The sequence below is a fragment of the Festucalex cinctus genome, chromosome 6 (genome assembly GCF_051991245.1).
Source record: "Festucalex cinctus isolate MCC-2025b chromosome 6, RoL_Fcin_1.0, whole genome shotgun sequence".
Lineage (NCBI taxonomy): Eukaryota > Metazoa > Chordata > Actinopteri > Syngnathiformes > Syngnathidae > Festucalex > Festucalex cinctus.
In genome coordinates, this window is record NC_135416.1 from 4,891,232 (window position 1) to 4,919,207 (window position 27,976).

General features: G+C 42.6%; 2 protein-coding genes across 5 annotated transcripts in view; both read right to left on the reverse strand.

Annotated features, from left to right (window-relative positions):
• Positions 1-12,372, reverse strand: part of mmaa (metabolism of cobalamin associated A) — a 33,410-nt gene extending 21,038 nt beyond the window's left edge. Inside the window, exons 1-7 of one of the 4 annotated variants that reach the window (XM_077523474.1) lie at positions 11,955-12,372; positions 11,333-11,683; positions 11,073-11,195; positions 10,660-10,830; positions 10,365-10,450; positions 10,139-10,288; positions 8,364-9,494 (exon numbers count right to left, since the gene is read on the reverse strand). In XM_077523474.1, the coding sequence (XP_077379600.1) occupies positions 9,213-9,494; positions 10,139-10,288; positions 10,365-10,450; positions 10,660-10,830; positions 11,073-11,195; positions 11,333-11,678 (1,158 nt within the window). In that variant the 5' untranslated portion in view covers positions 11,679-11,683; positions 11,955-12,372 and the 3' untranslated portion in view covers positions 8,364-9,212. Of the gene's footprint in view, positions 1-8,363; positions 9,495-10,138; positions 10,289-10,364; positions 10,451-10,659; positions 10,831-11,072; positions 11,196-11,305; positions 11,684-11,954 lie in introns of those variants that run through there. The other 3 variants (XM_077523473.1, XM_077523475.1, XM_077523477.1) reach the window with 3 other exon arrangements.
• A 1,095-nt stretch (positions 12,373-13,467) lies between these two features.
• On the reverse strand, positions 13,468-27,628 carry smad1 (SMAD family member 1). The gene is made up of 7 exons (XM_077524881.1): positions 27,434-27,628; positions 19,816-20,339; positions 17,444-17,707; positions 17,243-17,359; positions 15,967-16,191; positions 15,634-15,890; positions 13,468-15,278 (listed from the first exon to the last, which is right to left on the reverse strand). The coding sequence occupies exons 1-7, from the start codon at positions 27,532-27,534 to the stop codon at positions 15,135-15,137; spliced, it is 1,632 nt and encodes a 543-aa protein (XP_077381007.1). The 5' UTR covers positions 27,535-27,628; the 3' UTR covers positions 13,468-15,134.
• Between the last annotated feature and the right edge of the window lie 348 nt (positions 27,629-27,976).

Here is a 27,976-nt window from a genome sequence, read left to right on the forward strand (position 1 = left end):
CAAAAGCGTAACAGAAAAAGCGAGTCAACATCCCACTCCGGTTCCCCCGCGTCACCAAATTCCCTTCCACGGCGCCTCCGTCACTGTTCTCATGCCACTGCTGCGTCCGCCTGGTGGACGTGCACGGCGCTCAGCAGGGGCTCAGCAGCAATCTGATTCACAAATGGCAGCAGGGGGCTGACGCTGGAAAAGGGTCCAAAGCATGTGGGTGGGGGGAAGGACGACCCGGGTCAGCCGACAACATGGCTGTTACCATGGCGATGACCTGACTACCCCCCTCCCGACATGGCGTGTTTGAACTGACATACTTACAGATACTGTTTTTTTGTTTTTTGTTTTTGTTTTTTGTGGAAAAGAGGTAAGGAATTTTTTAAAACCTGAGCCATCATTTGACCGATTTGTTTGTTTGTTTTTTTGCTTTGTGAGTGCTGTGTGAACTCAATTTAACAACACAAAGAGGCTTCAAGTCACTTCAAGTCTACTGTCACCATTAAAAACAAAAGAAATACACTTTGAGTATTTAACAGCCAAACCACCTCAAGAAAGCTAGCTTAATGCTAACAACAATTAGCATCTCAAATGTAGAAATATAACGGTATTCATCATATACACGTTATCCTCTCCGTAGAACTCTAATAATATGGAGGGGGTTTTCCCCCATCCCCCCCATCAAACTTCACTCGGCACAGCTGTGGGACATAATAACAGACAATAACTACTGTTACTATACCACCTTAGTACTTAAAGCATGCTATTTATTTCTTGATGGGAACACGTATGCATCTATTTGAGGGAGGATTGCATTTCTTCAAGTCGATGACACACATGAAGATTCCCCCGGACCCCCCCGGGGAGCTCTGCAGCCCACCCGAGCAACTTCCAAGAGAGATTAACGGAAGACTACGAGGTCAAGACCAAACTAATCAAGCTTCTCATTTTCCCGCGCTGACTAATGAAGTAGAATGCCGACTCCCTCGGCTGACCTGCCCGCGCGCACTTCCACCACCACACCCCCCCAAAAAAAACGGCAGCCGATCGCAAAGCAAAAAGAATTTTTCATAAATCTTTGAAGAAACCCCCCCAAAATCGACGGGTTTCAACGGCGGATACACGGCAAGCGAACGGCCGGCGCGACCGACGAGCCTCCGAATGATTCCATTAACGCTAAGTGAATCAGCCGTCTTCCATCAATTAAAGGAAAAAGCTGCACGCTCGTCCATCTTCCAATCAGGGATCCCTTCATCCGTCCTCATTTGAAGAAGAGGCCCGCTCACGTAAACCAAACGCCATCCATCCGTGACGTTCCCGCACGTTTCGGTTACAGTCTTCGGGAAAGGGGAGAAACGATCTGTTCACATTCAATTAATTTCAGCTTAGGGCGCCGAATAAATTGGCAACAGACATGCACATTTGTTTGAGGCTTGAACGCAAGAGAAACATATACTGATACAGTCGTAGTTGTAATATCGTGATATTGTTTTTGCGTGGTTGTTATATTTAAGCTTGTTTTAATGCAATCTTATGTTGCAAAATTAGTACAAAATAACCACCGCGAGGGAATACAATATCGTAATAGTTGCAATTGGGACGATGCACTTTTAAAAACAACTGAGTCAAAAATAACCCAAATTGGGCCAAAAGGGGACGAGGCTAATTGCTTGGTTTAATCATTTACTAAATCATTTACTCAACTAAAAAGTCTAGAGAAATCAGTAACACACAAAAGAAGCCCAAAAATTGGTTGTTTTTTTTTTTTTTTTTTTTTTTTGGGGGGGGGGGGGGGGGTCGGACCCCAAAAATGTATTTTGTAAAAATAAGGAAACAAAAAAATAAATAAATAAATTTGTGTTGTTTTGTGGGTTATATTTTAGAACGTTTTGGTTTAAATAACCCAAAACATTTGGTCCATCCCTAAAACAGGTTGTTTTGTGGCTTAGGCATATAAGCTAACTTTTTGGTTTACGTAAACCAAAACATTGTGTCTGTCCCTAAAAACGGTGGTTTTGTGGGTTCTTCATTTGACCCAACTTTGTGGTTTAAAGAAACCAAAACAGTGAGACGGTCCATTAAAATGGGTTGTTTTGTGGGTTCTTCATTTGACCCAACTTTTTAGTTAAAATAACCCAAAACATTGGGTCCGTCCCTAAAAACGGGTTGTTTTGTGGGTTATTCATTTAAACTAACTTTTTGGTTTAAAGAACCCAAAACATTGGGTGGGTCCCTAAAAATGGGTTATTTTTGTGGGTCGTTCATTTGACCCAACTTTTTGGTTTAAATAACCCAAAACTGAGTTGGTCCTACGGTCCCTAAAAAATGGGTTATTTTGTGGGTTTTTCATTTGATCCAATTTTTTGGTTTAAATGAAGAAACCGCATGATATTTTGAGTTACTACTCTGCGATTACCATCTCTAGTTATATTGATACTGTTGTAGTTATGATCTTGTGATATTGTATTGAAAGTTGTTGTTTTTTGGACAATTCTCCCTTCTCCAAGAGTTGTACCGATGACGTCATGGCTCTAATATAATAAGAACTCATCACAAATTGTACCTCAGCGATTCCCATCCCTCGTCGTCCAAATGACAGCGTCATATAGTTAAGATATCATCCTGCCTCCCGCGGAGAGGAGTTCATACGGCCAGCAGGCGACACCTGCGCTTCCCCGCAGCCGTGCCAGCGAAGGCCAACGTCTGGCCGACAGTTGGCGGGGCCAGCGGTGCGCCTGGCTTCATCCGCAGCGTCTGGCGCACACGAGCGGCCCATCTGCCCGACACGTCCGTCCGCGCGTTTCGCCACTGCCCCGGCTTGTCCGGCGAGGACAGAAACGTGTCGCGCCGCCCTGGCAGAGCACCTCCGAAATGTCGACGCGGTGTGACGACAAAAAAAAAAAAAAACGCGCTGGCCCCATGTACCGCCTTTTCTCGCGGCGCTGCTGGCGGCTGCCCGGGATCAAACGGAGAGCCGGGCACATGCCACGATTAGCAACAACCTGTGATGGACTGCCGAGGTGACGCCGGCCACCTTGTCCCGGGCTAAGAGGATGACTGGATGACACAACTGGTAATTAACTAGACAGCTGCCATACCATAGCTCAGCGGTCCCCACCGACCGTAAGATATGAACTTTTTGCTGCATTCCAGGATGGTCGGAAGTCAGATATATTGTCATGCGTGGAGGCTGATTAACCAAGGATGGACTGCGCAGCGGGACAGCAAAACAAAACAAAAAGGGAGCAACTTAAGTTCACAACATTTATTCTAAACAAACAACAAAAAGAGAGAGCGTGACCGTTCAGGGCAGTACAAAAAAAAAAAAAACATTCATCGTCAAAAAGGAAACTACGTCCACATAAAGAAGCGCCACCTTGTGGTGCGGTGCCACACTGGCGATTGTTACAATATCAGTTGTTTTTCCCCAATTCCAACCTGAAAGCGTTTGAGGTGAAAGTAAACAACCAAAATGATGGCTAGTGGTAAATTGTTTTTGATTTTGGTTCTTAAAACTCATTTTGTCCCCAGCAAACTTACCTTCCTGTAATTTTCTTCATTTATTGTTTGTATCTTCCGCCATTGTAGAGTGACGTCACTTGCAGTCTGTTGGTGAATTCGCTGTTCCCGTATACACTTCCTAGTTTGAACTCGGAAAAAGTCCGACTTCCAACCATCCTCGAATGCAGCAATAAAACGGATGTTGGCCAAACCCAACCAAACCAAACCACCGCATTGGGACATTTTACTCATGTTACAACCTCAACAGTTCCTCTTAACATTGTGGGTCAATTTAACCAAAGGAAAACATTAAACAGTTTCTACAACTACGGCGGAGGTTGTTGTGATGATTGAAATCAATTCAACTTTGCATCTCGTCGTGTTTAAAAAAAGGTCACATCAAATTGACTGGTAGGACAAACACATATTTCCTGCATGATATATTTGCTGTCAGTGTCAGCAAGCTGTGCAAGGTTATTAACAAGTCGACCGGGAATCGATCACCACCACCTTCACCGTGCCAACAGGACCTCCCTTTCCTTTCCTGCATGCCGTTGTGTGGACACAAAATACACAACTGCCGATCTCAGCTGGCTTTGGGCAGTAGGCGGGATACACGCTGGACTGGTTGTCAGCCAATCGCAGCAATCAATCAATCAATATTTATATACTTTATCAACACAGGAACACCAACTGTATCGCCTTGCTATGATGTCGCACAATTTCTGTGATGAACAATGATGCATGATTGAAACATGGCTTCAGGCTCCATCTTAGGTTGTTGGAGGATAGGGGTGGGGGAGTGACAGGCAGACCCACACATTAGCCGGAGAGTGTATGGCCCAGTGTTACCTGTCATAACAGGCACCAGCGCGACCGGGCCACTGGGCAGCCAGAAATAATGGAGACTGGCAAGAGGGCAACGAGAGGTCACGCACAGCGGCGGAGGAGTTGGGGGGTGGCGGAGGAGGAAAGGGGGGGGGGGGGGGTGTCCAAGGGACACATGACAGGAGGATAAAGATGTGCGTGCAGGAAGGTTAGCAACAGAACAGCAAAATCAAAGCTGCCAGACGTTTGGTCAAACTGACCTTGTGGAGCTGACTTATTACAATTTCGCCTTTTATGGCCAGTCATCATTTTGCAATGACATCTTTTAAATTTGTCCAGGATACATGGTATCAGATGAAAATCTTTCACTTCAAAATGCTTGCTTCAAACTAGGGATAGACCGATAATCGGCGCCGATATTGGGCATTTTGACAAATATCGGTATCTGCCTTTTTTTTTTTTTAATCTAATGGCCGATAAAAAGTAAATCTAAAACCATTTTACGTTCAATTAACTTTATACAAGATGCTGTGGACCTTGGGATCATTCTGAAAAAAATGTTTTTGTTAGACATTAAAACAAAGAAACGTGAAAATTTAAGATTTCAAATATTCTTAAATTTGGGGAAAAAATATTTACGGTAGAAAAATATAGAGAGCGATGGTATTTACTTGGTTAAGTTTTTATTTAACTTTTTAAGACGTACTGATAACCTTGGGAGCTCTGAACATTTTGTTAGAAATTTAAAAGGATGTCTATTGTCTAAGATAAATAACAAAAACGTGTAGATTTTGACAGAAAAACAAAGTCAATATTGACATTTGTGTTTTTAAAAAATGTTTGTTTTTAAAAAAAATCATTTTTTTAATTTATTAATTTATTTTGTTTATTTTTTTTAATAAAAATGAATATCGGCTCCAAATATCGGTCGTTGGCCTCCATGACTGACTACACTAATAATCATCATTGGCTCTAAAAAACAAAAACAAAAAACATCTGTCTATTCTCTACTTCAAACCAACATTGCAGTCACGATAAACATGTTACCAATTTTCACAATGCTGACAAAATCGGTAGATTAAAGGTTCACCAACCGGCTCGGTTTGTTTTGCCGGACGGGTTATTGGAGGAACGAGGGGGTTTTGGCCGCCAATTAAAGACGCGGATTAAGACGTGATTGCCTTTCGTGTCCTGAGGAGGCGACGCCTTCCCCATGATGAGCTCTGTCATTAACATGACTGCCGCCAGGATGCCACAAGCGATGCCACGGGGTGTTCCAAAGTAATGGGAACATCATCAAGCCGGAACGTCTTGTAGCAGGACCGGCAAGATGTTATAATAACTATTGTGACAGAGCGTGGCCCGCCTGTGGCGCAAAAAAAGGGGATGGCGATAACCCTTAGCCCTCATCCCGAGCGGACTTCTGTATGCCGCGTGGTGCCCGAGCAGCTGGATTTCATTAATTGAGCGCTGGCAGCGTCGGCGGCAGGGGTGAGTCACCGCCATCCACCTCGATATCATCTCGTAACCATAACTACAAATAATTATACACTCAAATCCATTAGCGGGGGTCAATCAAGCTCCCCAATCAGTTCTCCAGTCCAATTACCAGCACCGAGGCTCGGTACGTGCCTTCTTGCCCAAGGGCCAGCCTCGCTAAATTACACACTGCAAACAGCAGTGGCACGGCGCGGGTAATAGAGCGGAGGTGCGCCGTGCTTCCTACCTGCACGCCTGCCTGCCTGCAGCGTCATCATCTCAACAAAATGAGTGCACGCGGCCCCACATTGACATCAGACGGTGAATTTCAAAAGATGCATGGATGACTGATGGCCAGAATGTCAAATAACAGGAAAAAAAAAAAAAAGTGTCGCTTTACCCACATCCTTTGATTATGACGGCACATTAGGGCCACGTATCAATATTTTTTTTTATAGAGGGGGTGTAATAGTCACAGAAAAACTCAAATTTACGAGAAATAAGTTCATAAGTTTGTAACAAATTAGCAAATTTGTGAGAAAAAAACCCCTCAATTTTATGAGAAATAAACTTGCAGATTTATGACATTATAAAGTGGCAAATTTGCCTGAAAAAAAACCCCTCAAATTTACAAGAAATAATAATAAAGGAAAAAAACTTGCATTTCTCACAAGTTTCTGAGTTTTTTTTCTAGCAAATCTGCAAGTTTATTTCTTGTAAATTTGTTTTTTTTTCCTTGCAAATTTGCCACTTTATGTCACAAAATGTGAGTTTATTTATTGCAATTTTGTGAGTTTTTCTTTTCTCACAAATTTGTATATTTTTGCCACGTAATGTCAGATTTGCAAGTTTATTTGCAAGTTTTTTAGTTTTTTTTCTCACAAAACTGCAAGCTTTTCTTGTACATTTTTGAGTTTTTTTTCTTGCAAATTTGCCACTTTATGTCACAAATCTACATTTATTTCTTTGAAATTTATTTTTTTTTTTCCTCACAAATTTGCCACTTTAAAATGTCAAAAATTTGCAAGTTTATTTCTTATAAATGAAGATTTGCAAGAAAAAAAACTTCTCGCAAGTTTCTGAGTTTTTTTTCTTGCAAATTTGCCACCTTATAATAACACAAATTTTAGGGGTTTTTTTTTATGAGGTTTTTGTTTTTCTATTTAGTTATTGCCAGGACGAAGACATCAAAACATAAATATTTCCATTGTAAAGGACTTTACAATTGCTCCCAGTTAGCTATAGAATAGACTTTAAAGTTCTGCGGCTGGTCTGAAAATCATTAAACTGCATTAGATCCTGAATATATATTATTAACCCAGTAGGGTTCTGAAGTCTGCAGACTCACATCACTTAGTGGATTTGCAGAGTTCAAAGCAAACATGGTGAAGCAGCATTTAGCTGTTATTCTACATACAGAAGTCAAGTCAGTAATAAACAGGATTGTTTTTTCCAAGTATAGATTAAAAATGATGCTTTTCGCCCCCCTCAAAATCTATTTTTTGGAATCCTTTTTCTTGCACTACACGCATTTTTACCAATTTTAGTCAAATAAATTGTATTTCTGTACTTTGTTTTTAAAAGGTTTTAAAATGTTTTTAAGTATGAAAATCACTACATCAAGTAAATACTGCCGTCTTGCCTGGCCTACAACACCCACACAAAATTGGGTGCATTCCACCTGAACCCTTGAAATGTGCCCAAATCCCAGAAAAATGTCACCTTCAAACCAACATGGTCGACAACCTTCGCATTTCACAAGCAGCTATAGGCTGGCGGCGTCATCAAATTGCGCCACCAATAAACAACAACAACAACTTGAATAAAAAACAACAACAACAACAACAACCTAGTGACACCCCTGGCGTCCTGAGATGATCCTTTCCAAATCGACATGGAGTGCCCATTTCCACTGAGTGCATGCATACGTGCGAGTCCACAGCTGCAGCAGTGGCAAACGTGTGCCTTTGTGCCACGGCAATGTGAGAGACGGGTTGCCAGATCTAATGAATCCATCCGCATTCACCGGGCAGCTTGGTCAACACGCACTACGTCGTCCACCCACCCACACGGGAGTCCCATCAAGACGTTGGGAAGGACGGTGGTGAATTTCCATACGAGGTTTGCGCTTGTAAAAAAGGAACGAAGTGATTGATTCCATCTTTTCACCTCTGATTGAGCCAAATGGGATTTGATGGAAGCGGGGCGTCATGGAGGCTCTATTTGGGACATTGGGGCAGCTAGATATAGGCAAGAGTGGAACTAGGGTGACCTCTAGTGGCAAGAAGATATGTTTGGATGGATATTTGGCCATTAAGAGATCGTTACAGCGTTTTTTGTTTTTTTTTTGCAGGTTTCTGTGGACAATAATCCACTTGAGTCATGCGTGTGGGTGTGAAAGTAACCTTCATCTGAGGCACTTTTGTTTAACACGTGAAGGTCTAAAGCGCCTGGCAAAACATGGCCCGAAGACTTCAAATTTTCCTGGAAATTCAACAATATTAAAAATAGCTCAGCTCCTGAAACAGACAGAAACATAATTCCAAAAACATTTTAGCGCTTACCCCTGTGGCACAAACCTAAGTTTATTATTATAAAACTTCAATTCAAAAATAAAAATAAAAAATTGTCGTTTCTGCGGATATATTTACCTTCAACACTGGAGCGCAGTTTTGCAATAAGCTCAGGGGATTGAGTGGTAATCATTCATCATCCATTCGGTTACAAAGTCGTCAAAATGATCAACATCCTCGTCTACAAGAATATTTCTTAACAATATGCCGCCACTGTCTACTGGATTCACTGATTTCGAATTGCTCCCACGCCGTCGTCAATCGCATCATTTATTTCATAACTCCTGCGAATCAAATCATCAACCATAAACTCTCGAATAAAATTGCAGGACATGCTAGCCCAAGTCACCCTCTCGTGCATACTTTGATTCATTTGATCGGCTAAGAGACCAAGATTTGGTCAAAACAAAACACACTCCCATTTAAAGGTGATTAGAAATATTGCACTGAATCATTAACTCAGATATCTTATGTGGTAAAATGTCCCACTGAAACCACAACTTTAATTATTTTTAGTTTTCTCATGATTCACTGTTGTGAATTTTGCCATTCAGCTCCTTTTTTGTACTCAACTGTTGTAGATGTGCATTCCAAGGTTACAGAAGGTCAACTTTCAGGTAAGCCCTGGCCTAGACGATCCTGAAATTTCACCAAAAGTCCACAATATTTTCTGCGAGTAGTGTTTTTGAAGTATCACTGAGATGAAATTGTTGATGACTGTCCCAGTTTCAGTCTCCAAATCTGAAAATCTTCCATTTGGATTGGCTGTCAAGTACAGTATTGAAATGTTCCATTGGACAAGCTCCCCCTGCTGGACGAAGCCCGCCATCACACCACTGACTACTACGACAGAAAGGCTTTGAGGAGCAGGTCGGATGCCAGGCCGGGGGAGATGTCCACCCGGCTGACCCTCTCCTCCAGGCGGGGAAGGGCCTCTCGGACGGCCGGGTGGTGGCGGAAGTGGGCGAGGACGTTCTCTTGGATCAAGGTCCACATCCACACCTTCTGCTGGGCCCGGCGGCGGCCCTGCAGCTCGCCGCTGGCCAACATGGCCTGCCGGTACGACTGCATCTCGGCCCAGACCTCCGAGATGCCCTCGGCGCTGTGCGAGGACGCGCGGACCACCTGAAGATAAGAGGGGTCGGCGTACGGGGGTGCCCGCGTGAAACCAAAGCAGATTCCAAAATCATGGCAGATGTTTGGAGTGTTCCGCCTGCTTCCGTTCCTTCCAAAGACGAGAGCTTCCGCTTTACTTTTCAAACATACTGAACTCACTTTTTGGGTCCTGGCGAACTAAAAAACACGTACCTTGGAGTCCAATTTTTAGCCCTGTCACCACATTCGTTTTAATTCTACTTTGTTACTAAATCTTTTCACTTGGTAGCAATTAGGTCTGTTTTTTTGTTTGTTTTGTTTTTGTTTTAATATCAAAAAAAGAAATTACAGTATACCTTGGTTTTAAGGTCACGTTACAGTTCACTTCGGTACAAAGGGAACAAAATATTCTTGTTCACTATTGAATATTTTTAGAATCTGATTATTCGACTAATCGGACTCGTTTTAAGTTTGCATTAAAGTGTATTACAAAAGCATTTCCCCCCTGATTTCTCTGTTTATTAACCAGTGATTGGTGTTTATTTTGTATTTCATATTTCATTTCATATTTCTTGACAGAGTAGACGGGTGCAAGCCACTTACACATCCTGCATCTTTCCTAATATGTTTGGGGTGGGAACTCCAAATCCCCAAAAAATATTTGTCTGACTCACCTTGGGGTTCCAGGACTTGGACTGCCTCCGGAGCAGCTTCATAGCGCTGGTGTACTCGGCCTGGATCCTCCTGGCTGGCACCACCAGGTCTCCGTCCGACTTGGTCACCACCACCAGGTCGGCCCTCTCGATGATGCCCCTCTTGATGCCCTTCATATTGGAATGTCATTTAGTCGTTAAAAGCTATCAGGTAATAAGTAAGCTGGAGGCAACATTCGGATAATACCTGCAGTTCGTCACCCCCTGCTGGCGGAATCAGCAACACAAACATGTCAACCATGTCCGCCACTGCAAACTCTGACTGGCCGACACCTGACGACAACAAAAGCACATTTCGTGATGTACATTTGGAGTGTAAATGTACAGCTAGGTGCAAATATGCAGATTGGCAGGCCTAATCTAATCAAAATCAGCAAAGGTTCGATTGGAACACTTGAAAGCCACCTGAAGGTGGCACTGTTGCCAAATAGAGAAAGCGACCGGTTGCACACACACAGTTGCACACCGCATGTCGTACGTACCCACAGTCTCCACGAGGACGACGTCGTAACCGGCCCCCTCGCACAGGACAATGGCTTCGTTGGTCGTCCTGGTGACGCCGCCGAGCGTCCCCGACGTGGGCGACGGCCGGATGAAGGCGTTCATGTCCCGGGAGAGCTCTGTCATGCGGGTCTTGTCGCCCATCAGGGAACCTGCAAGCAGCAAGTGAACAGACAGTAAACAGGGTGTCCCATAATAATGTCCTTGACCGACCATTAATCGTATATTTTGTTTTGATTAGAGTTACAAAAAAACATAAAGAGACACTTTACTTATTTAGCCATTTAAAAAATTGTTGTACCAATTAATTTATTGCTTGTGTTTAAAAAAAACAGAGAAAAACAACCTTGAAAAAAATATTCATGTTTCAAAAGCACTAGTGTACAGACGTTACCTCCTGTTGTGCAGGAGGAAGGGTCGACTGCCAACACTGATACTTTATGTCCACGTCCCGTCAGCATCTTGCCCACCACTTCGATGAATGACGACTTCCCGGCTCCAGGAGGACCCGAGAGACCTTTGAGAATTTGTGGGGGGGGGGGGGGGGGAATAAAAATGTCGCTTTAATGTTCCACTATATCTCTCATGATGTAGCTAATTCAGTCAAAAGTAGAACCAGCCACACACCAACTCTGAAGGCCACGGGCTTCCCACCATTGCACTTCTCCTGCTCCCTCCTGTAGGCCAGCACCCTCTGTAGCAGCACCTGGGCCAGCTCCTTCTTCCGCAGATGCTGCGTCTCCACCAGTGTGATGGACTCGGCCAAAGAAGCCCGTTGACCTCCGATTAAGCCCGTATAGAGTTTACTCAACAGCCTCTGCTCGGGTCCGCTCAGGTCTTGCATGTTCTGGTTCAAGGCTGTGTTCACAGCGCGCCATTGTTTACATATGAGGTGGGGCAGAGTCTTGGGGTGCTGGAGACTGCAGCCACTGAACGGCATGTGATGGAGCGAATTTGTGGCAGTGATGTGGCGAAGAAGCAGAGAGTGCATACGTCTCATTTTATCTAGGAGAGGAAAGTGAGTACATTTAAGAACATGAAACATACCATATAACGCAACATACAGCCATTTAATGCACTTTATGGCGTCACCATATTAATTGGAGAAAACGGTGACAAACTGTGGCATGTTTTCGGCTTTAAAAACGACGCACGTAAGGTAAAAACACTACAACTTGAGCTCGTACCGGTTAGTTTATTAAACAGTAAGATGTAAAATTGATAAACAGCTAAAATGAGCATGTAAAGTAAGTGTAAAACTAAATTTAACGCTGACCTCAAGACGAGTCCATGGAAGCGTTGGGCTCGTGTACTTCCTGATTCCGGCGGTGACGCCTTCTATTTCCGGTGACGTATCGTACCTCCTTCGACATAATTTTTTGGTTCATTTGACAGCTTTCAGAATAAAATTAATTTATATTAAAATAAACGTGATACGGATTACACATTTCATAACTACATACATTCTATTGAAGATCAAATGTAAGGCTGACTTTAACGCGAGCATGGAAAGCCAATGCGCACGCGCGCTGTAGCAGCACTGCTAAGTAACGTGCCCACTAGGGGCCACATTAATAGGGGCAACGCTCAACTCAAAGCCAAAATGTCCCATCCATTCATTCAGATTGTTCAAATTACACCGTAGGCGTGTGCGTTGTGTGTCGACTGCGTCTCAGCTGCGTCGTGCCGGAGCCCGCCGCGCGGATAGATCTATTTTCTATTTTTGTGTCGCCATAGGCACGCAGCCTCAAGGGAATTTATGTCGTTAAGCACCAACAGATGGCAGCAGAGGCCCACCTTTCGATTTGAATGCACTACTGTATAGTAGTCCATTGAAAATTTAATGTAGCCTACTGTAGGCGTGTCAAATTTCTAAGATTATTTGATTTACACGAGTCCAGCATTATCAGACAGATCATTTAAAGGCAATTTCAATAATATTAAGGATAATTTTCTTGAGACACATACTGTATTAAGGTGGGGCTCTTTAAAAACCAGTGAAAATTATTTATTTGTAAATGTCCTTATCACCCTAAAAGTTTTTGTGAGTTGTCGTCAACTATACATTCAGAAAATGTTGTCTCAAGCATTTATAATGTGGGTTCTAGGTTGTGATTGAAACTAGGGCACGAGTTGTATGTCATTAGTGGTGTATCATGGTAAGGGAAACTGTAACACATGTATACATACACATATAAAGACAATACAAACTACTGAAACAAATTTATTTTTAATTCTCCAGTAGAGTCTTGATATTCATGGAATAAAACTGCTTTTCTGGGAGTCTGACCGAGCCAAAAAATAACGAGGAAAAACAAAACATAAAAGAAAAGAAGAGGCGACGTGTGAAAGTGCGGACAAAAATACAAAAAGAATGTAAGGAGTAGAACACTATAAAAAAAAAGTAAGAACAGAGTATTTTATTTATTTAAAAAAAAATGATATGGCTGGGCATTTTTGTGAAATGAATTAATATTGAATATTTTTATGTAACAGTCATTTCAAACATCAGTCCATGATGCGTCTTTATGTTTGCTGAATACATGCTGGGCCATGTCAATGCGACGTCGAGCACTAAACTAACCAAACTACGCATGGCCAAACCAGACAACACAGCACCGTAGTCTAAAGGTGAATATATATAAAAACACTAGTTGAACCTAAGTTCACGGGGAAAACACGAGAATAAAACATGATGAGCAACACTTATTTATTATCGGAAATGCCTTTTTCGTGCATTAACCACCCCACCCCCTTAACGCGCAACCCGCCCCTTAATTTCCCTAATATCCTCTTAACTCATTCACTGCCAGTCATTATAGAAAATTTTTACATTTCCAATACTCACGTGATATTACATTCAATAATTATATATAAACCGAATCTACCAAATAACAGAATAGACTCCCTACTTTTTGTCCCGTCCCGTTCTTTTATAATTGACAGCAGAAAAATGTAGGTTTGCCAAAATACAGCCATTTCTCCCATGGACTCTGAAACTGTGTTTATTTCCTATAAAATGGGGCAATGATGTCATCTACCGGTGGTTGGGCATCAGTAAAGTTGTTTCCAAGTTTGATATTTACAGTGGAGCATGCTCAGATTCGCCCCCATTTAGCACCGCTCTAAAAAATACAATTGACAAGTATACTTGTCAAAGGCAGTGAATGAGTTTAAGGAGATGATTGAAATTTCACACTGGTCATCCTTGAAGTCTTTCTCACATGCCAGGAGTAAATTCTATGCCATTGTCTTTGCAGTGTAACGTCCGACTGCAATTCCAGGGACCTGGAATGTTGCAAAAAAAAAAAAAAGAAAAAGTAGTATGGTAAAACAATGCGTGTATGGAAACACAGTTCCACCAAGCGGGACGGTTCAGTTCAGACGGTTTGGAACGGTAAACCCTGAGTCGGCATTTTTTTTTTTTGTCGAAAGCAATTGTCGCTGTTCATATTGTGTACATCACATTAAGACTGTTGTCATTGTCCAATTGGTGCGTGGCAGCCATATCCTGCTTGGCTGGGTTCTGTGTGAAAGGCAAAGGAGGGTGAATGCCGGGTTTGCACACAAACTTGGTGTAATGCAACGATAAGGAAAAGCATGCTGCTTTGTATTTAGCGTTAAGCGTCAGAATTCTGAGCAAACATCTTAACATTTTGAAAGTCGCCCACAGCTTTGAAATGCACACTACTGACAATTCTATACATATATAGTGTTTTACAACAATTTTTAACTATATTTATCATTTCATATGTACCTGTGCATAAAACGGCGAAGCTTGCAGACTCTGCCAAAACGCATGCGAGTGACACAAGTAGCGCGGCTGCTACAGACAATGAATGGCAGCCTTTCAAAACATCCACTCAACGTAATTCTCGCCTGACATCCTTTCTATATTGCAACCCACTTTGTCCTTGACCGTAGCTATCTTATAGTTGAATACAACAAATGATATAGTACTATACGTCATCAGCCTCGCCAAACAAATGACAGCTGCGGAGGGAATCCAGCATTTCGTCCTCATGGCAAGAAGTCTAAGGTGTTTTGCTATATAGTCGCTAATACCAAGCTGAACACGGCCGCTTGGTGGTAACCAGTTTTAAAATGTTGATGTGTCAGGGAATACGAGGACGCAGGCATGCAAGCAATGACGACGACGGGGTGGAAAAAAGGAGACGAGTGTGTGGAGGACGCCTGCGCTCACCAAGACAGTGACGGATGGATTATTAGTGTTGGTCACAAAGATCAAGTTTTTTCCAGTTGCATCATGATCTCTTTGCTCGCCTTTCAAACCAGTCTGTGTATGTGCCCGCTTACGAGTCCTACAAGTAGAAAACCCAGATCTCAGATCAGCCGCCTGTGTTTCAATCAGACAGTTTTATCTAACTGACTGGTCTGGGATCTGCTCCGTCTTGCTACTTGGGCAAAAAAACGCTGGGCTGACGGCAAGGAAGGTCTAGGACACGGACGATATGGGGTTGTGGGGGGATCCCATCTGCGTTAGAACCTTGTCCAACCACTGAAGGGGGCCATGGAGGTGGATCTCGATCCAGCAGGGGGTGCTGGTCACATCCTGGCGGTGGTACTCGGCTCCCCAGCCCTGAAACATATTGAATCCTTTTTATTGACTTACTTCAATGACAAGATTCATGACTTCTTTTTTTTTTTTTTAAAGGTAAGACTTGTTCAAAACACTTTTCTGTGCCACTCATCGTGATAATTATTGCGATTTTTTTAAACTCAAATTTAGAAAACACTCATCAGTAAACTTGTACATGTACACTGTAAGATTTGTAAGATAATGTATTTAACTTAAACTTCAACACTGTATTTAACAAACAGGTTGAAATCTGTTTCATGTTTAAACAAAATTAAAATAAAATAGTTAATAGTTCAGGCTTAATGTTCCATTAATATAATATTTCAACATTCTTCAGCTCTTGTATTGTACCGACCTTGACAAAGCTCATGCGGATGGTGCACATCTTGGTGAGCTCGTAGACGGCCTCGAAGCCGTGGTTGACGGACTGGGCGAGCAGCTCGGCAAACTCCTGGTTGTTGAAGATCTTCAGGCTGCAGCCGCTGGGGATCTTGCACACGGTGGTGGGATGGAAGCCGTGGTGGTAGTTGCAGTTGCGACTCTGGACGAAGATGCTGCTGTCGCTCAGGCACTCGGCGTACACCTCGCCGCCCACGTAATACAAGTGGACGCCTGAGGGGTGGTGCGCGGGAACGTATTTGTTCATATCGCCGCGCTTAAGCTATCGAGAATTGATTTTGACTCGCACCTTTGCCGATGTGCCGCCGTGTGTTCTCGATGGTGGAGTTGCGGTTGACGTTGGACAGCAGGCCCAGGCAAAAGCGGTTGCGGTTGTTGGAGGGATCCGTGAAGCCGTCAACGAGCACGCTGGTGGACGAGGCCTGGAAGGCCTCGCCGACGCGGTTGTTGAGCTCGTAGTAAACAATGGAGCACCAGTGCTTGGGCTCCTCGTAGGCCACGGGCTGCACATCCGCTGTGGGGGACACATTCGGAGGTCGTGAGCTCTCGCCACAAAAAAAAAAAAAGATATGATTCTATCTTTGGAGGGTTTATCTGAAGGATATTGCTTGACACTTGACTTGAGGAGCTTTTAAGCACGCTTTGAGAAAAGCTAAGGGTCCAGTTAGTATTGTTTTTGTCCTCAAGAGTTTTGTGGCTCGGGGTGGGAACCTTTGGGTACCGCACGACACGATAGGATATGCGATACAAGGCCCACGATAACGATCATCTCACGATATGACGATACCGTGATCATCGATATATTGGCCGGGTAATAAATCAATGATAATCTACGATAAAACTACTCAAGACATAAACTGATGTTTGTCAATGATAAATTTGTTTCTTTTTGTACAATCACTGAAACACAATATAAAAACTGGTGTCTTCTTCACAGTGAGTACTTTAGTGTATTTTTTTTTAACAAATACAAATGTCTTCTTCACAGAGAAAACTTCCTGTGAACAAATTTGTGTCTTTCTTAAACACTATTGTCATGCAACATGTCAGTCAGTTACATATTGTTTCATTTTATAAACTGTGACCATTTTTTTGTGTAACATTACAAAAGTAAATAAATAAAATTACTTAAATATTAAAGACAATTAAATCACTATTAATATTCCTCATAAATTGTGTGCTTCAAAAAGTCAAAACATAAAATGTGTTTTAAAACGTTAAAATTGAAGATATAATACACATTTTTCATAGAAACGTATGCAAAACTGAGTCAGATGCTGGACAGATACAGTAAATGTCTTACGCAAGTAAAAGTAAGTTCATGAGGCTTCTTTGCCTGAAGACTTCCGTACATTTCCCGCCACACTTAAGAGGGGCTCCCCCTAGTGGCCCGCCAAGTAATTGCTCAATAAGTAATGAACAATTGAGCCGTTATAGTGGCTGAATATTAACTACAAATATCGCGATACTTGCCTAGACGTATCGATAACCTATCGAGAGACAAAGTATCACAATTTATCAGGATATCGATATATCGTCACACTCCTAGTTGTGGCTGCACTCACCTGCCCTGTTATTACTCTCAATAGGCAAAGGTGGAGCCATTATGTTGGTGTCCATCGGCAGGGGGCAGTCTTGAGTCATCTGCTCCTCCGGGGGCATGTAGGCAGGAGGGGGCGTCTCTGCGTTACAAAACAACAAAAAAAAGCAAAACAGTTAGCTGTCAAGTGGAGAAAGAGAAAGGGAAGCAACCGCAAAGGACTCACCCGGCATCTGGAAAGGGCTGCCAGGGTCGGAGCTGGATGGCGAATGTGGGAAGGTGGCGTTGCTGCCGCCCCCCGGCGAGCTCGGGAAGCTGTTTCCAGGCGAATGGGGGAAGGGCACCGAGTTGGCCTGAGCGAAGGACTCGGGGAAGGTGGCGTTCTGGGGCATGTGCGGCTCGTTCTGCTGCAGCGGGTTGCGGAAGCGAGGCAGCATAGTGTGCTTGGCGTTAAACTCGCTGTTGCGCGGTACCAACACCGGGGGCAGCACTGCAGACAAAGGAGTCAACGGTTGAAACAGGAAGTGGCTAACAAAAAATTATACAGTGGTGCCTCAACTTACAAGTCCAACAATTTATATTTCAACTCACTCATATTTAAAGGAGCAACACACAATTGTACGATAATGTTTGTGTGCGTGTGTCGTAACTCTTGTGTTAATTACACTTCTTGAAGCCAGTTTATTTCTATTTTTTCTCTTTTATTGTTTTGAGATTTAGATTTTACAATACAGTACATCTTTTTTTTTTTTTTTTTTTTTTTTTTTTCCAATGCTGCTGACCTATCAAACCACGAGCCATTTGTAAAAAGGCCAAGGTCATATATTTAGTTTTTTTAGTCTTTAAAAAACAAAAACAAAAAAACCCCATCTTGATAGATCGGGGAGCATTTTGTCCATCATTGAAGCAATATAGCTAAATAGAGCAATATGTGAGCTGAAGTCTAACCCAAGTGACTTTGGGCAAGAGTTGTGTACACCCAAACTTGGTTGCCAGTCGATCGCAGAGTACTTGAATGTTTTAAGCACTGACATTTATGTACAATTTAGAGTTTTCAATTAATATAAAGTTATTATTAAATGTGGGGAAAAACAAGACCCCACAAAGGAAGGCTGGAACAGAGATTCAAACCTCAAGACTGTGGGAAAAAAAATGTGCAATGCAGTGTAAAATCTAATCTGCATAGTAAGAATCAATCCAATTTATGAAGAGTCAGCCTCTAACTTTATTTGGACTAGAGAGAGGACATACTGAGGCAAGCCATTCCTGAGGAATTCATCACCATAGAGGTGAAATATCCCAACCGTGCGACCAATTCAAATGCCATACACACAAACCATGGCAACAGACCCCCCCCCCCCCCAACCCAACCGCCTTGCTTGTTCATTCAGATTGTGGATAGCTGAACAAAAACCCTGTTGATTCTGCAGAGTGTACATTTTAGTCAAAGGCTTCAGACAAGGCAGAATGACAGCTGAGACAGAATATTACAAGTTGATTGACTGGAAGTGTGTGTGTAGGCATGCTATGCGCGCATGTACGTGTGTTGGGGTGTAAGGGGGTGTCAGCGTGGACAGACAGGTGCTCTGGGGTTGAAGCGCGTCCAACCCTTTGCTGCTAAAACAAAAAGTGTGCAAGGCGGGCAGCAACTCTTTCCTCCTATTGTATGGGGATGGTGGCGGACTTCCTGTTCCAGGCAAACACCAAAAGAAGAAGAAAAAAAAAGTACGCACCCTTATGTTTGTGTTTAAGGATCAAACAGGTTTTGATTTGTCGCGCAGATAAGGTCAAATATCCAAACAAAAAATGTTTGTGTTAGTAATGTGTGGTTTTACTCACCAAAGTAATAAAAACAGCTATTACAGTGAATGAAATGGTGGATTTACTGGTAGAATATTACGAGGACTATCCATTTTGTTAAAGTTCCATCAAACGCAATGTTCCTCTTCTTTTCGTATTTCTTCTTTGTTTCTTATCTACTGTATGTAGGCCTTCTACATAATGCCCCCTAGTGTTCAGACTCCGACGCCACATAACTGAAATACCTTGTTTTACAGGAGTCTACATATACCAGTGTAACAAGGCTGCTTGGAAAAACAATGCTGAACGTAAAAATGTCAGTGACGAAAATGATCATTATACTGTAATGGCAAAACATAATATTATCAGTACTCAAAAATAAGTACCTAAAAATTGTACTGGTGCATCCCTCATTTAGATCTTCTGTGACATGTTTGATTCATTTCAGTCTATCTGTTTTGCCATATGCTGAGTGGGCGCACAAGATGTAGACTGCAACTATATCTATCTCATGCTAGCCACCAGCGAGCCTGGTAGTTTTACGTATGTATTGGGAACTTTTGCTTTTGAAGGATGACCAAGAAAGAACCATGAGTGAAAATTTAGACGGCTGTTAGCCGCTAGCACTAGCTTTTCAATGGGAAATTTTGTTTTGACTGTTGATCAAATCAGAGGTTAATCAGCATCCTGGGATGGACTGTGGTCCACTTTTGAAGTACCGCCGTACTTGTACTGTACTGTCGTTTTATTGCCAAAGTGTGGCGTCTATTTTAGAAACCCAGTAAAGAGCATACTGACCTGGGCTGTCCACGCGTTTGTAGTGGTAAGGGTTGATGCACACATCCTTCTGCTTGGAGCCGAAGGGATACTCGCAGCACTCCAGCGCTTTGAGCTCGTGGTGGGACTGCAGGTCGGGCCAGCGCCACACGCGACAATAGATGACGTGTGGCAGCCCTTTCCTGTGGGACACCTGCAGCCGACCGTCCAGGGAGCGGGGGATGGTGACGCAGCTGCTGGGCTGGCCGGGGCAGCTGAGTGCTCGCTCCAGCTCCTCCATGGCGCCCTTCTTCTTCTTCAGCTTCTTCACCAGGGCGTCCACCGCCTTCTCGGCCCACTTCTCCTCCTCGTCCCCCTGCTTCCAGCCCAGCAGGCGCTTGACGGCCGGGCTGGTGAAGGAGAAGAGCGAAGTGACGTTCATGATGGACGGGGCGGCCCTCACGCACGCCTTCTCCGCTGGGCTGAAAGAAGGTTGGGGTGGCAGGGGGAGGTCCAGCTTCAGGAGAGAGTCACTGCTGGGTTTTGAGGGATGGATCTCTGATTTCCTGAAAGAAAAAAATAATGGGGAGATTGATTAGCAACATCTTTTTGGCAATAGTGAGATCACTGTAAAAGGGAAAACCAACAATTGGCCGATGCCAATTCTGATATTTGGCCGGGTAAAATTCAGATAACCAATTAATCAGCTAATTAATAAACAGCAGTTAAAGTGTGTGCTTGGATTACTGTAATGCACTTTACATTGGAATCAGCCAGTCCTCCCTCAAACGTCTCCAGCTTGTCCAAAATGCTACTGCTCGTCTCCTTACTGGTGCCCGTAAGAGGGAACACATAACCCCTATCCTGGCCTCTCTTCATTGGCTGCCCGTGAAATTTAGAGTCCACTTAAGATTCTTCTATTTGTTTTCAAATCTCTAAATGGTCTTGCCCCACCTTATCTCGCTGAGATCTTGCACCCCTACGCACCTGCCCGGTGCCTCAGGTCAGCAGACCAGACTCAATTGGAGGTACCGAGGGCAAAGCGGAGGCTTAGAGGAGATCGAGCCTTTGCTGTTGCCGGTCCCTCCCTTTGGAACGACCTTCCACTAAATATTAGGCAATCCCCCTCTTTATCCTCTTTTAAAAACACGTCTTTTAAAACATCTGTATTCTTTGGCTTTTGGTGCACCATGAGACTTTTTTTTGGGTGTTTTGTGGTGTGTATGAATTTGATGCTTGATGTTTGTTCTACTTATTTATCTATGCATTTATTTATTTATTTATTCACTCGCCTACTTATTATTAAATTACTGATGTAAAATGTACGCACTTCAACATGTTTGCTTTGTTCTTGTTCTGTTACTTTATTCTTTACTGCATAACCGATTTATGTTTCATGTACAGCACTTTGTATACAGCAATGCCTGTTCTTAAAGCACTTTATAAATAAAGTTGAGTTGAGTTTAACTGTATTTGTTAATTTACTTTCTTCATACGCCTGAAAACCTTGGGGAAAATTGTACGTGCTGAAAAATTCAAATTACCCATGGGTGTGACACCACTGCCTTTGTGGTATTTGCATGTGATATTCATGCTTGCATTTGTTTTCTCCTGCATCCCAACGGTCAATGTGAGTGTGAGGCTGGCGGATGCACCCCTCCTCTCACCCAAAGTAACAAAGTCTAGAAAATGGATGGATGATGATACGACATAGAAATGTGAGCAGTAGCTGCAAATACGCTACATTGTCTGAACTAGAGCCACTCTACTTATTCTTGTGAAGACCATTTTTAAAATTGTATGTACTTTTTACTGAAGCTCTTCTACTGCATCTCATTGAGAGTTCAAAAGAATGTCTTTGAGTTATCAGAGGAAGTTGATGTCCAGCCGACCAGCAAACACTCAGCCCGAGTAGGACAATAAGAAGGAAGTGCACGGTTAAATCTATCCATTCGTTTGGTTCCCGGGGGAGCCATTCGCCAGCGTGGGGGTGGCCAAAGCAAAGCTTTTAAAAGCGAAGATGGAGTGAAGCTCTTCATCATCTTTTTACGTTTTCTGCGACTGCAACCGTGTTGATAAATGCGCAGTGACTCACGACTCAAAGTGCATCACTGACAGTAAAGCCTGCAGTATATTGTATTTCCCACCGGCAGGAACAAATAGATCATTAAGAATGCCCGTTAGTTATTCTTGGTCCCGTCAGATTATGGGATTAAATTACAATTGCTATCTTTGTCGGACAGCACACGTGTAGACAACATGGTAATGACAAACAGGGGGTTAAATATGGTGGGAGCAGGTGCTTTTTACGGGGTGTGTTGGTCGGTCACTTGCTTAAAAAACAACCATCCTGACAGGAACATTAGCGCTATACTTAGCCCGGCCTCCAATATTACTGTACAGTGTCTTATCTATCGGAATGATGAGCGCTGTACAAACTCGTAAGGAGGATGTGTGTCAGTAGCCTTGGTTGGGTTGTTTTTGTCCCCTGACCCCATTCTGAAGAGATGCTGAACATGTTGGGGGAAAAAAAAGGTGAAAAAATGCTTACAGGTTGTGTGTGACTACAGCATAACCTCCACTGCGAATATCTGACGTGTTCTAATCTGCCGCGGCGGAGCAACAGGAAACAGACGGTGTGGTTGTGTCTTGGCGTCTGTCATCACCATCACAACAACAGCAGCATCGTTTCCTTCTGCTGAACGGTGCAGGTTTTTCCGCAGGTGCAGGATGACGTGTGGGAGGGGGAACAAAAAAAGAAAAGAAAAAAAAAAAGGGACCATTGTCTCCCTACACCAGCAACAGCAAACGTACCATATGCAGTTTTTATTCATAAAATACTTCTCAAAGCTTCTCTTTCTGCATATTTTAGCGCTGTCGGCCGGAAAGCCATGTCCAAACCCATTTATGTTTTCGCAGAAGCTGATATTACCGATTAGTCCACAAGTGGGTCTGTTATTTGTACAAATTAGTAACCAATCAAAAGTGTTGAAAATATCTGTATGTAACCACTGTTGTTATAGTTTTAGCCTATTTTCTCCTGTCAAAAGGTTCAGACTTTGATGAACACTGCTGAGAGCAACGACGTCCGTGCCCGTACTTTTCTGCTCTCATCAAAACAGTGTCATTAAATCAGCATTTTGCTAATGAAATTATTGATGAAACATTATTTTTGTCCAAATGTTCATCTTCTTACTAAACAGTACAGTAAAAGCAATATGAAGAATAATACCAAATTTAACAATATAATAATTCAAAATTTTAGGGGTTATGATTATTCTGTTTGACAACGAAAATGTGTGCATCATTCCCAATTAACTGGACTATGCTCTAATTACCAGCGTTTAATTCTCAGCATACTTCTAAATAATAATTTAAATGCCACATGTGTAATGTTTCAATGATTCGAGTTACATTTTTTTTTCTCCCATGTGATGCATTTCGGACATGCGTCACGACAACTCAAGTCGGAAAGGCCACACTGAGTCAGATCCGAAACAGTTCTTGATCACGTTAAAAACAAGATATGATTCATAAGTAGACAGAACAGATCAGACGTTGCAAGTCAGAAATGTACCAAAGGATAGCATATTAAACACCTGTGTTAAATCAAAACTACAGCAAAAGTTCAACACTGTCAAATCGTAAAAACAATGTGGACTATAGTGCCGGACTGCCGACGTTAACTGACTTTTAAACCCATGGTGTGTACAAAAGTGTAGTTAGTTTTGAGCACTTCATGAAAACATTTGATGCATTTCAGATGGGAGGTTCCAACAAAGGGCTGTACTGTAACATCTGGATCACACTTCCGTGTCCTCTATTGTCTTGCAGCTGCAGCTGGTAGCCATACTCCAGGGACATCTCCACCCGCCCTCAGGCACTTCATAACATGTAACAGCAGGCTGACTTGAAGGCCGTGATATGACTTCACGGGTGTTATGATATCTGAGAGGCATTGAAAATGTAAATACGGCATTTTCCTCCTGTTCTATATTTAGACAAGTGGGTTTGGTAGTTTGGTGCAGAGCGTTTGTTTCGCACAGTTGCGTACACCTGCACAATCTAAAGAGAGATGGAATCATGGAAGAATTTCTTGATTTAATGACTGACATTCGATACCACTTTTTTTTTTTCATACCGATACCTCTACGAGTATTCACTGAGTCGTCACCGATACAGATATCAAGTACTGATAGTGCTAGTACTTTTGATACATTTTTTACAAACAAAAGACCCAAAATTGCATTTGTCCTTAAAATTGCATAAAATTAAGGGCATTTTCTATTCTAATTTCTAGTTCCTGATCGTAAAGCGGCAACAAGAAGGCGGTTGATACTGGTATCGGCCATCGTCGGGAGTATCAATACGTGTTTTTGTGTGGCATGTTGATATACACGCAAATGCTGTAGCCCTGACATTACTATTATGTACAGCATCTAGTAGGGATAGACCGATTATCGGCCGGGCTGATTATCGATGCCGACATTTGGCATTTTGACAAATATCGGCATTGGCCATTTTTTTTACATTTTATTTTAAGGCCGATAAAACTGGTATCTCACTGAGCAGTGGATACTTGTGAACGTAGCGAATTTGGGGTTTTCATCAGGAGTTGTAAGATGTTCACAGCCAGTTTTTATTTGTCGTAAACACATTTGGAACATATTCACACAATTTTTAACTGCAAAGAACTCCCTACACTTTTTATAAAAAAAAATAAATAAAAATAAAATAAATAAAGAAATTATGTTGAAATTTTAAAAAACTTTATTTACAGTAGAAATCTTTATGGATCTATTTACTTGCTTTTTAATTATTATTATTATTTTTTTAATTTAGCTTAACACAAATGCTTAGGTTTTACGCAGCTTATGCTGAATGCATATAGGTAGTCAAGACTAAAAAGCAGTTCCCAAACTGAACCAGTGCAGTGCGCTTGAAACCACAACCACAACAATTAGCATATTGTCAATTAAATAACTCAGGTTTGCCTGCTTGCCGCAAGTGAGTAAATGTTACACAGATGCGGACGGCGGCTGCGGCCTTCCTTATAAAAGCAGGAAACACACCGCCGCATTTACTCAAAAGCCTCATAAAAAACACTTGACATTTGCTACAGCTCTTTCCCTCTCTCTGACTACATTTCTTTGGCGGTAGCGTCCTTATGGCCTAATGGTCAGCGACTGGGGCTAATGGGCGCGCAGAGCAACACGGCCAGGCGGCATGTTTCGAGCGCCGAGCGAGCCCCGTGGATCGCTTTTGCGCCGCTCCGGTGTCTGCCTAATCAATTTAGGCCCAGCCCTGCGCAGGACGACGAGGCACTAATGATGCTCTGCAGCCAGCCCCCGCCCCCCCCTCGGGAAGGGATCGGAGGGGACGGCACATTATAAAGAAGCTACATTATTTATCAGCAGGGTCTTGTACTGGGCATCCATTAGCCCCCCGCTCAATGGGGTCACTGGTTATAAAGAGAGGAGTGCAGGAAGAGAGAGTGATAGCGGCAGCAAGGCTTTAATGCGAAGGGAAAGGGGAGTGAAGTGAAAGTGACAGTAATGACACACATCTTAGACACTCAGCTGGACCACTACACAATCTGGTCTTAACAATAAAGATTCTTCAAGCTAGGGCGATTATGGAAATTATAATAATCACAATTATCCATCCATCCATTTTCTTGACCGCTTATTCCTCACAAGGGTCGTGGGGAGTGCTGGAGCCTATCTCAGCTGGCTTTGGGCAGTAGGCGGGGGTACACCCTGAACTGGTTGCCAGCCAATCGCAGGGCACACAGAGACGAACAACCATCCACACTCACAAGCACACCAAGGGACAATTTGGAGCGCCTAATTAACCTGCCATGCATGTCTTTGGAATGTGGGAAGAGACCGGAGTACCCAGAGAAGACCCACACAGGAATGGGGAGAACATGCAAACTCCACCCAGGAAGGCCGAAGCCTGGACTCGAACCCGAGTCCTCAGTACTGGGAGGCGCACGTGCTAACCAGTCAACCACCGTGCCACCCTAATCACAATTATTTGATTGATATTAAAATCCCAATTAATCAACGCGTATACTCAATGATTTAACTCAACTTTAAATATAACTTAAAAGAAGAACCAGAAAATAAATTAGTAACACGTAAAATAACATCAATAAAGAACAATAAATAAAAATAAATACCTGCTGTTCCTGATGCCCTTTGGTTTCTTAGGATCAGTGTCATGCAGTGCACATTAACTAAAAGAGTCAAAGATGCATGTCACAATTGAACTTCATTAATACAACTAATTTTTCACAAATTAGAAATATTTTAATACTTTTATACTTGCTGTCTGTAAGTATTCCTATAGCTTCCTATATTCTTTATTTGATAAGAGTATCCCTCCCAAAACTCAATGCTAATTTTCTATTATCCATTCAATAATTTCTCATTGACTTCTAGCATCAGAACTGCCGATGGTTTTAAAACAAGAGGACTGTATATCTTGGAAAGATTTTTCTGCATTTCTATTATTTCTGTTGAAGACAACCGTTTCGGTATCAGGGGAAAAAAAATCAAAAATCAAATGCTGCATTTTGTTTTACAGCTCTCATCCTTCCATTTTGCTTCATCTGTGTAAAGGATAACCAAAAGATTACAGTATTTGCATTGACTTTGATTTGGGTAAACCCACAAAACACTACAACGGTATCAAGAAAGCTATCCCAACCACACTTGGCACGCAACATGAGAGTCAGCGTCCTCAATGCAACACATGGCGGCGCATGCTGTCGTCTGGCAAATGATGTGACTGCCTCGTTTCATGCTGGAATGCCATTAACCTATATTTGCACTGGAATGCATTTTTAAATGGTTTATTTGAGTTATTCCAAGACAACTGAACGGGATTTCGACCACAAAGGATGGATAATTCTGTAAACGAAGGTCAAAATGCAGGTCCTTTGGGTAATCTGATATGTCACCTTCAATGATGTCAGCGCTCTACACATCAATTCACTGACACACACTCACATATGCAGATAGATAGATAGATAGATAGATAGATAGATAGATAGATAGATAGATAGAACTGGTAAAATATAAATTTTGACAACTTTCCATGTTGGCATCCATTTTGTATATGAATAATAATGATTGATTACTTTTGCCTCACGTGAGCATCCATTTTGTCTCTGCTAAAAGGGTTTGCTCCTATTCTATAAATATGGATCTTCCAACCATGTGGCACAATAAACAAGCCACGTACGTTATAATGAAATAAATAAATCAATGTGTCAAGATTCTCAGTTTAAAACTAAAGGTAAATGCAGTGTGGGATACTTATGTGTCGTTAAGGTGTTTTGAAGTGTACCTGGCAGGTATTCAAGTGACTTTACAGACACGGTAAGAACACACGAGTAAGTCCCAGTTATTGATGTTATTGCATCAAGATGTCACTTTAATTCCATTTTAAACGGGGATAAATGTGGAACTTTGGGAGGGAGGAAAAGAGGGAAAAGTTTCAAGTGGTGCCGCCGCCGCTGGGAATCATATACGCTCAACTCGGTTACAAACGCAGCACAAACGACGAGGAAGAGAGAAAATATAAGGATACAAATTGTCTTTCGAGCGTTTTAAGTTAACATCATTATAATTTTCAAGAAAGTTGACGTTACCTTGTGCCAGTGTGGAAGCGGCGGGCTTGTTCTCCCCTCCACTCTGGAGCTCCTCGCGGCGGCGTGATGCGGCCTGGCGTCAGCGAGTCGCGGAGCCTCATCACCCTCCGCCCCGGCGCCAGTATCACGCCGCCGGGCCGCCTTCGACAATAACAAGACCTACTTTTTTTCCATCCGCATCCCCGAAAGGTTCTTCTTCGTCTCTTTCACATCGTGAACGTTATGCAACTGTGGCTCGCTCTCCTGGCCAAGTTTTAAGTGGTTGGCCCTGTTTTGGAGTCTTTTTTTTTTTTTTTTTTTTTTTTTTTTACCCCTCCCTGTTTCGTGGTTTGTCACCGTTTTAAAAACATAAATTTCAATGTGGGATGCGCCTTCTACTGCGTGGTGTGTTTGTCTTCTTGCTTTCTCTCATTTTTGCAGCTCTCATGGGAATAAAACAATGCAAAAAGCATCCCAGATAGCTTAAAATATATATGAGGTGTACTTAGTCTTATTTTCGTGATCTTAACAACCGTAGGAAAAAAAATTGTACTGGGACATAGG

What these genes read in the sequence shown, in the direction of transcription:
- smad1 (XM_077524881.1), bottom strand. Translation starts at nt 27,534, where the DNA reads ATGAGGCTCCGCGACTCGCTGACGCCAGGCCGCATCACGCCGCCGCGA. An exon ending in ACGGCGGCACATCGGCAAAG is followed by an intron (nt 15,891 to 15,966) that starts GTGCGAGTCAAA and finishes ACCACCCCTCAG; the next exon opens with GCGTCCACTTGTATTACGTG. An exon ending in TCCGCATGAGCTTTGTCAAG is followed by an intron (nt 15,279 to 15,633) that starts GTCGGTACAATA and finishes AATATGTTTCAG; the next exon opens with GGCTGGGGAGCCGAGTACCA.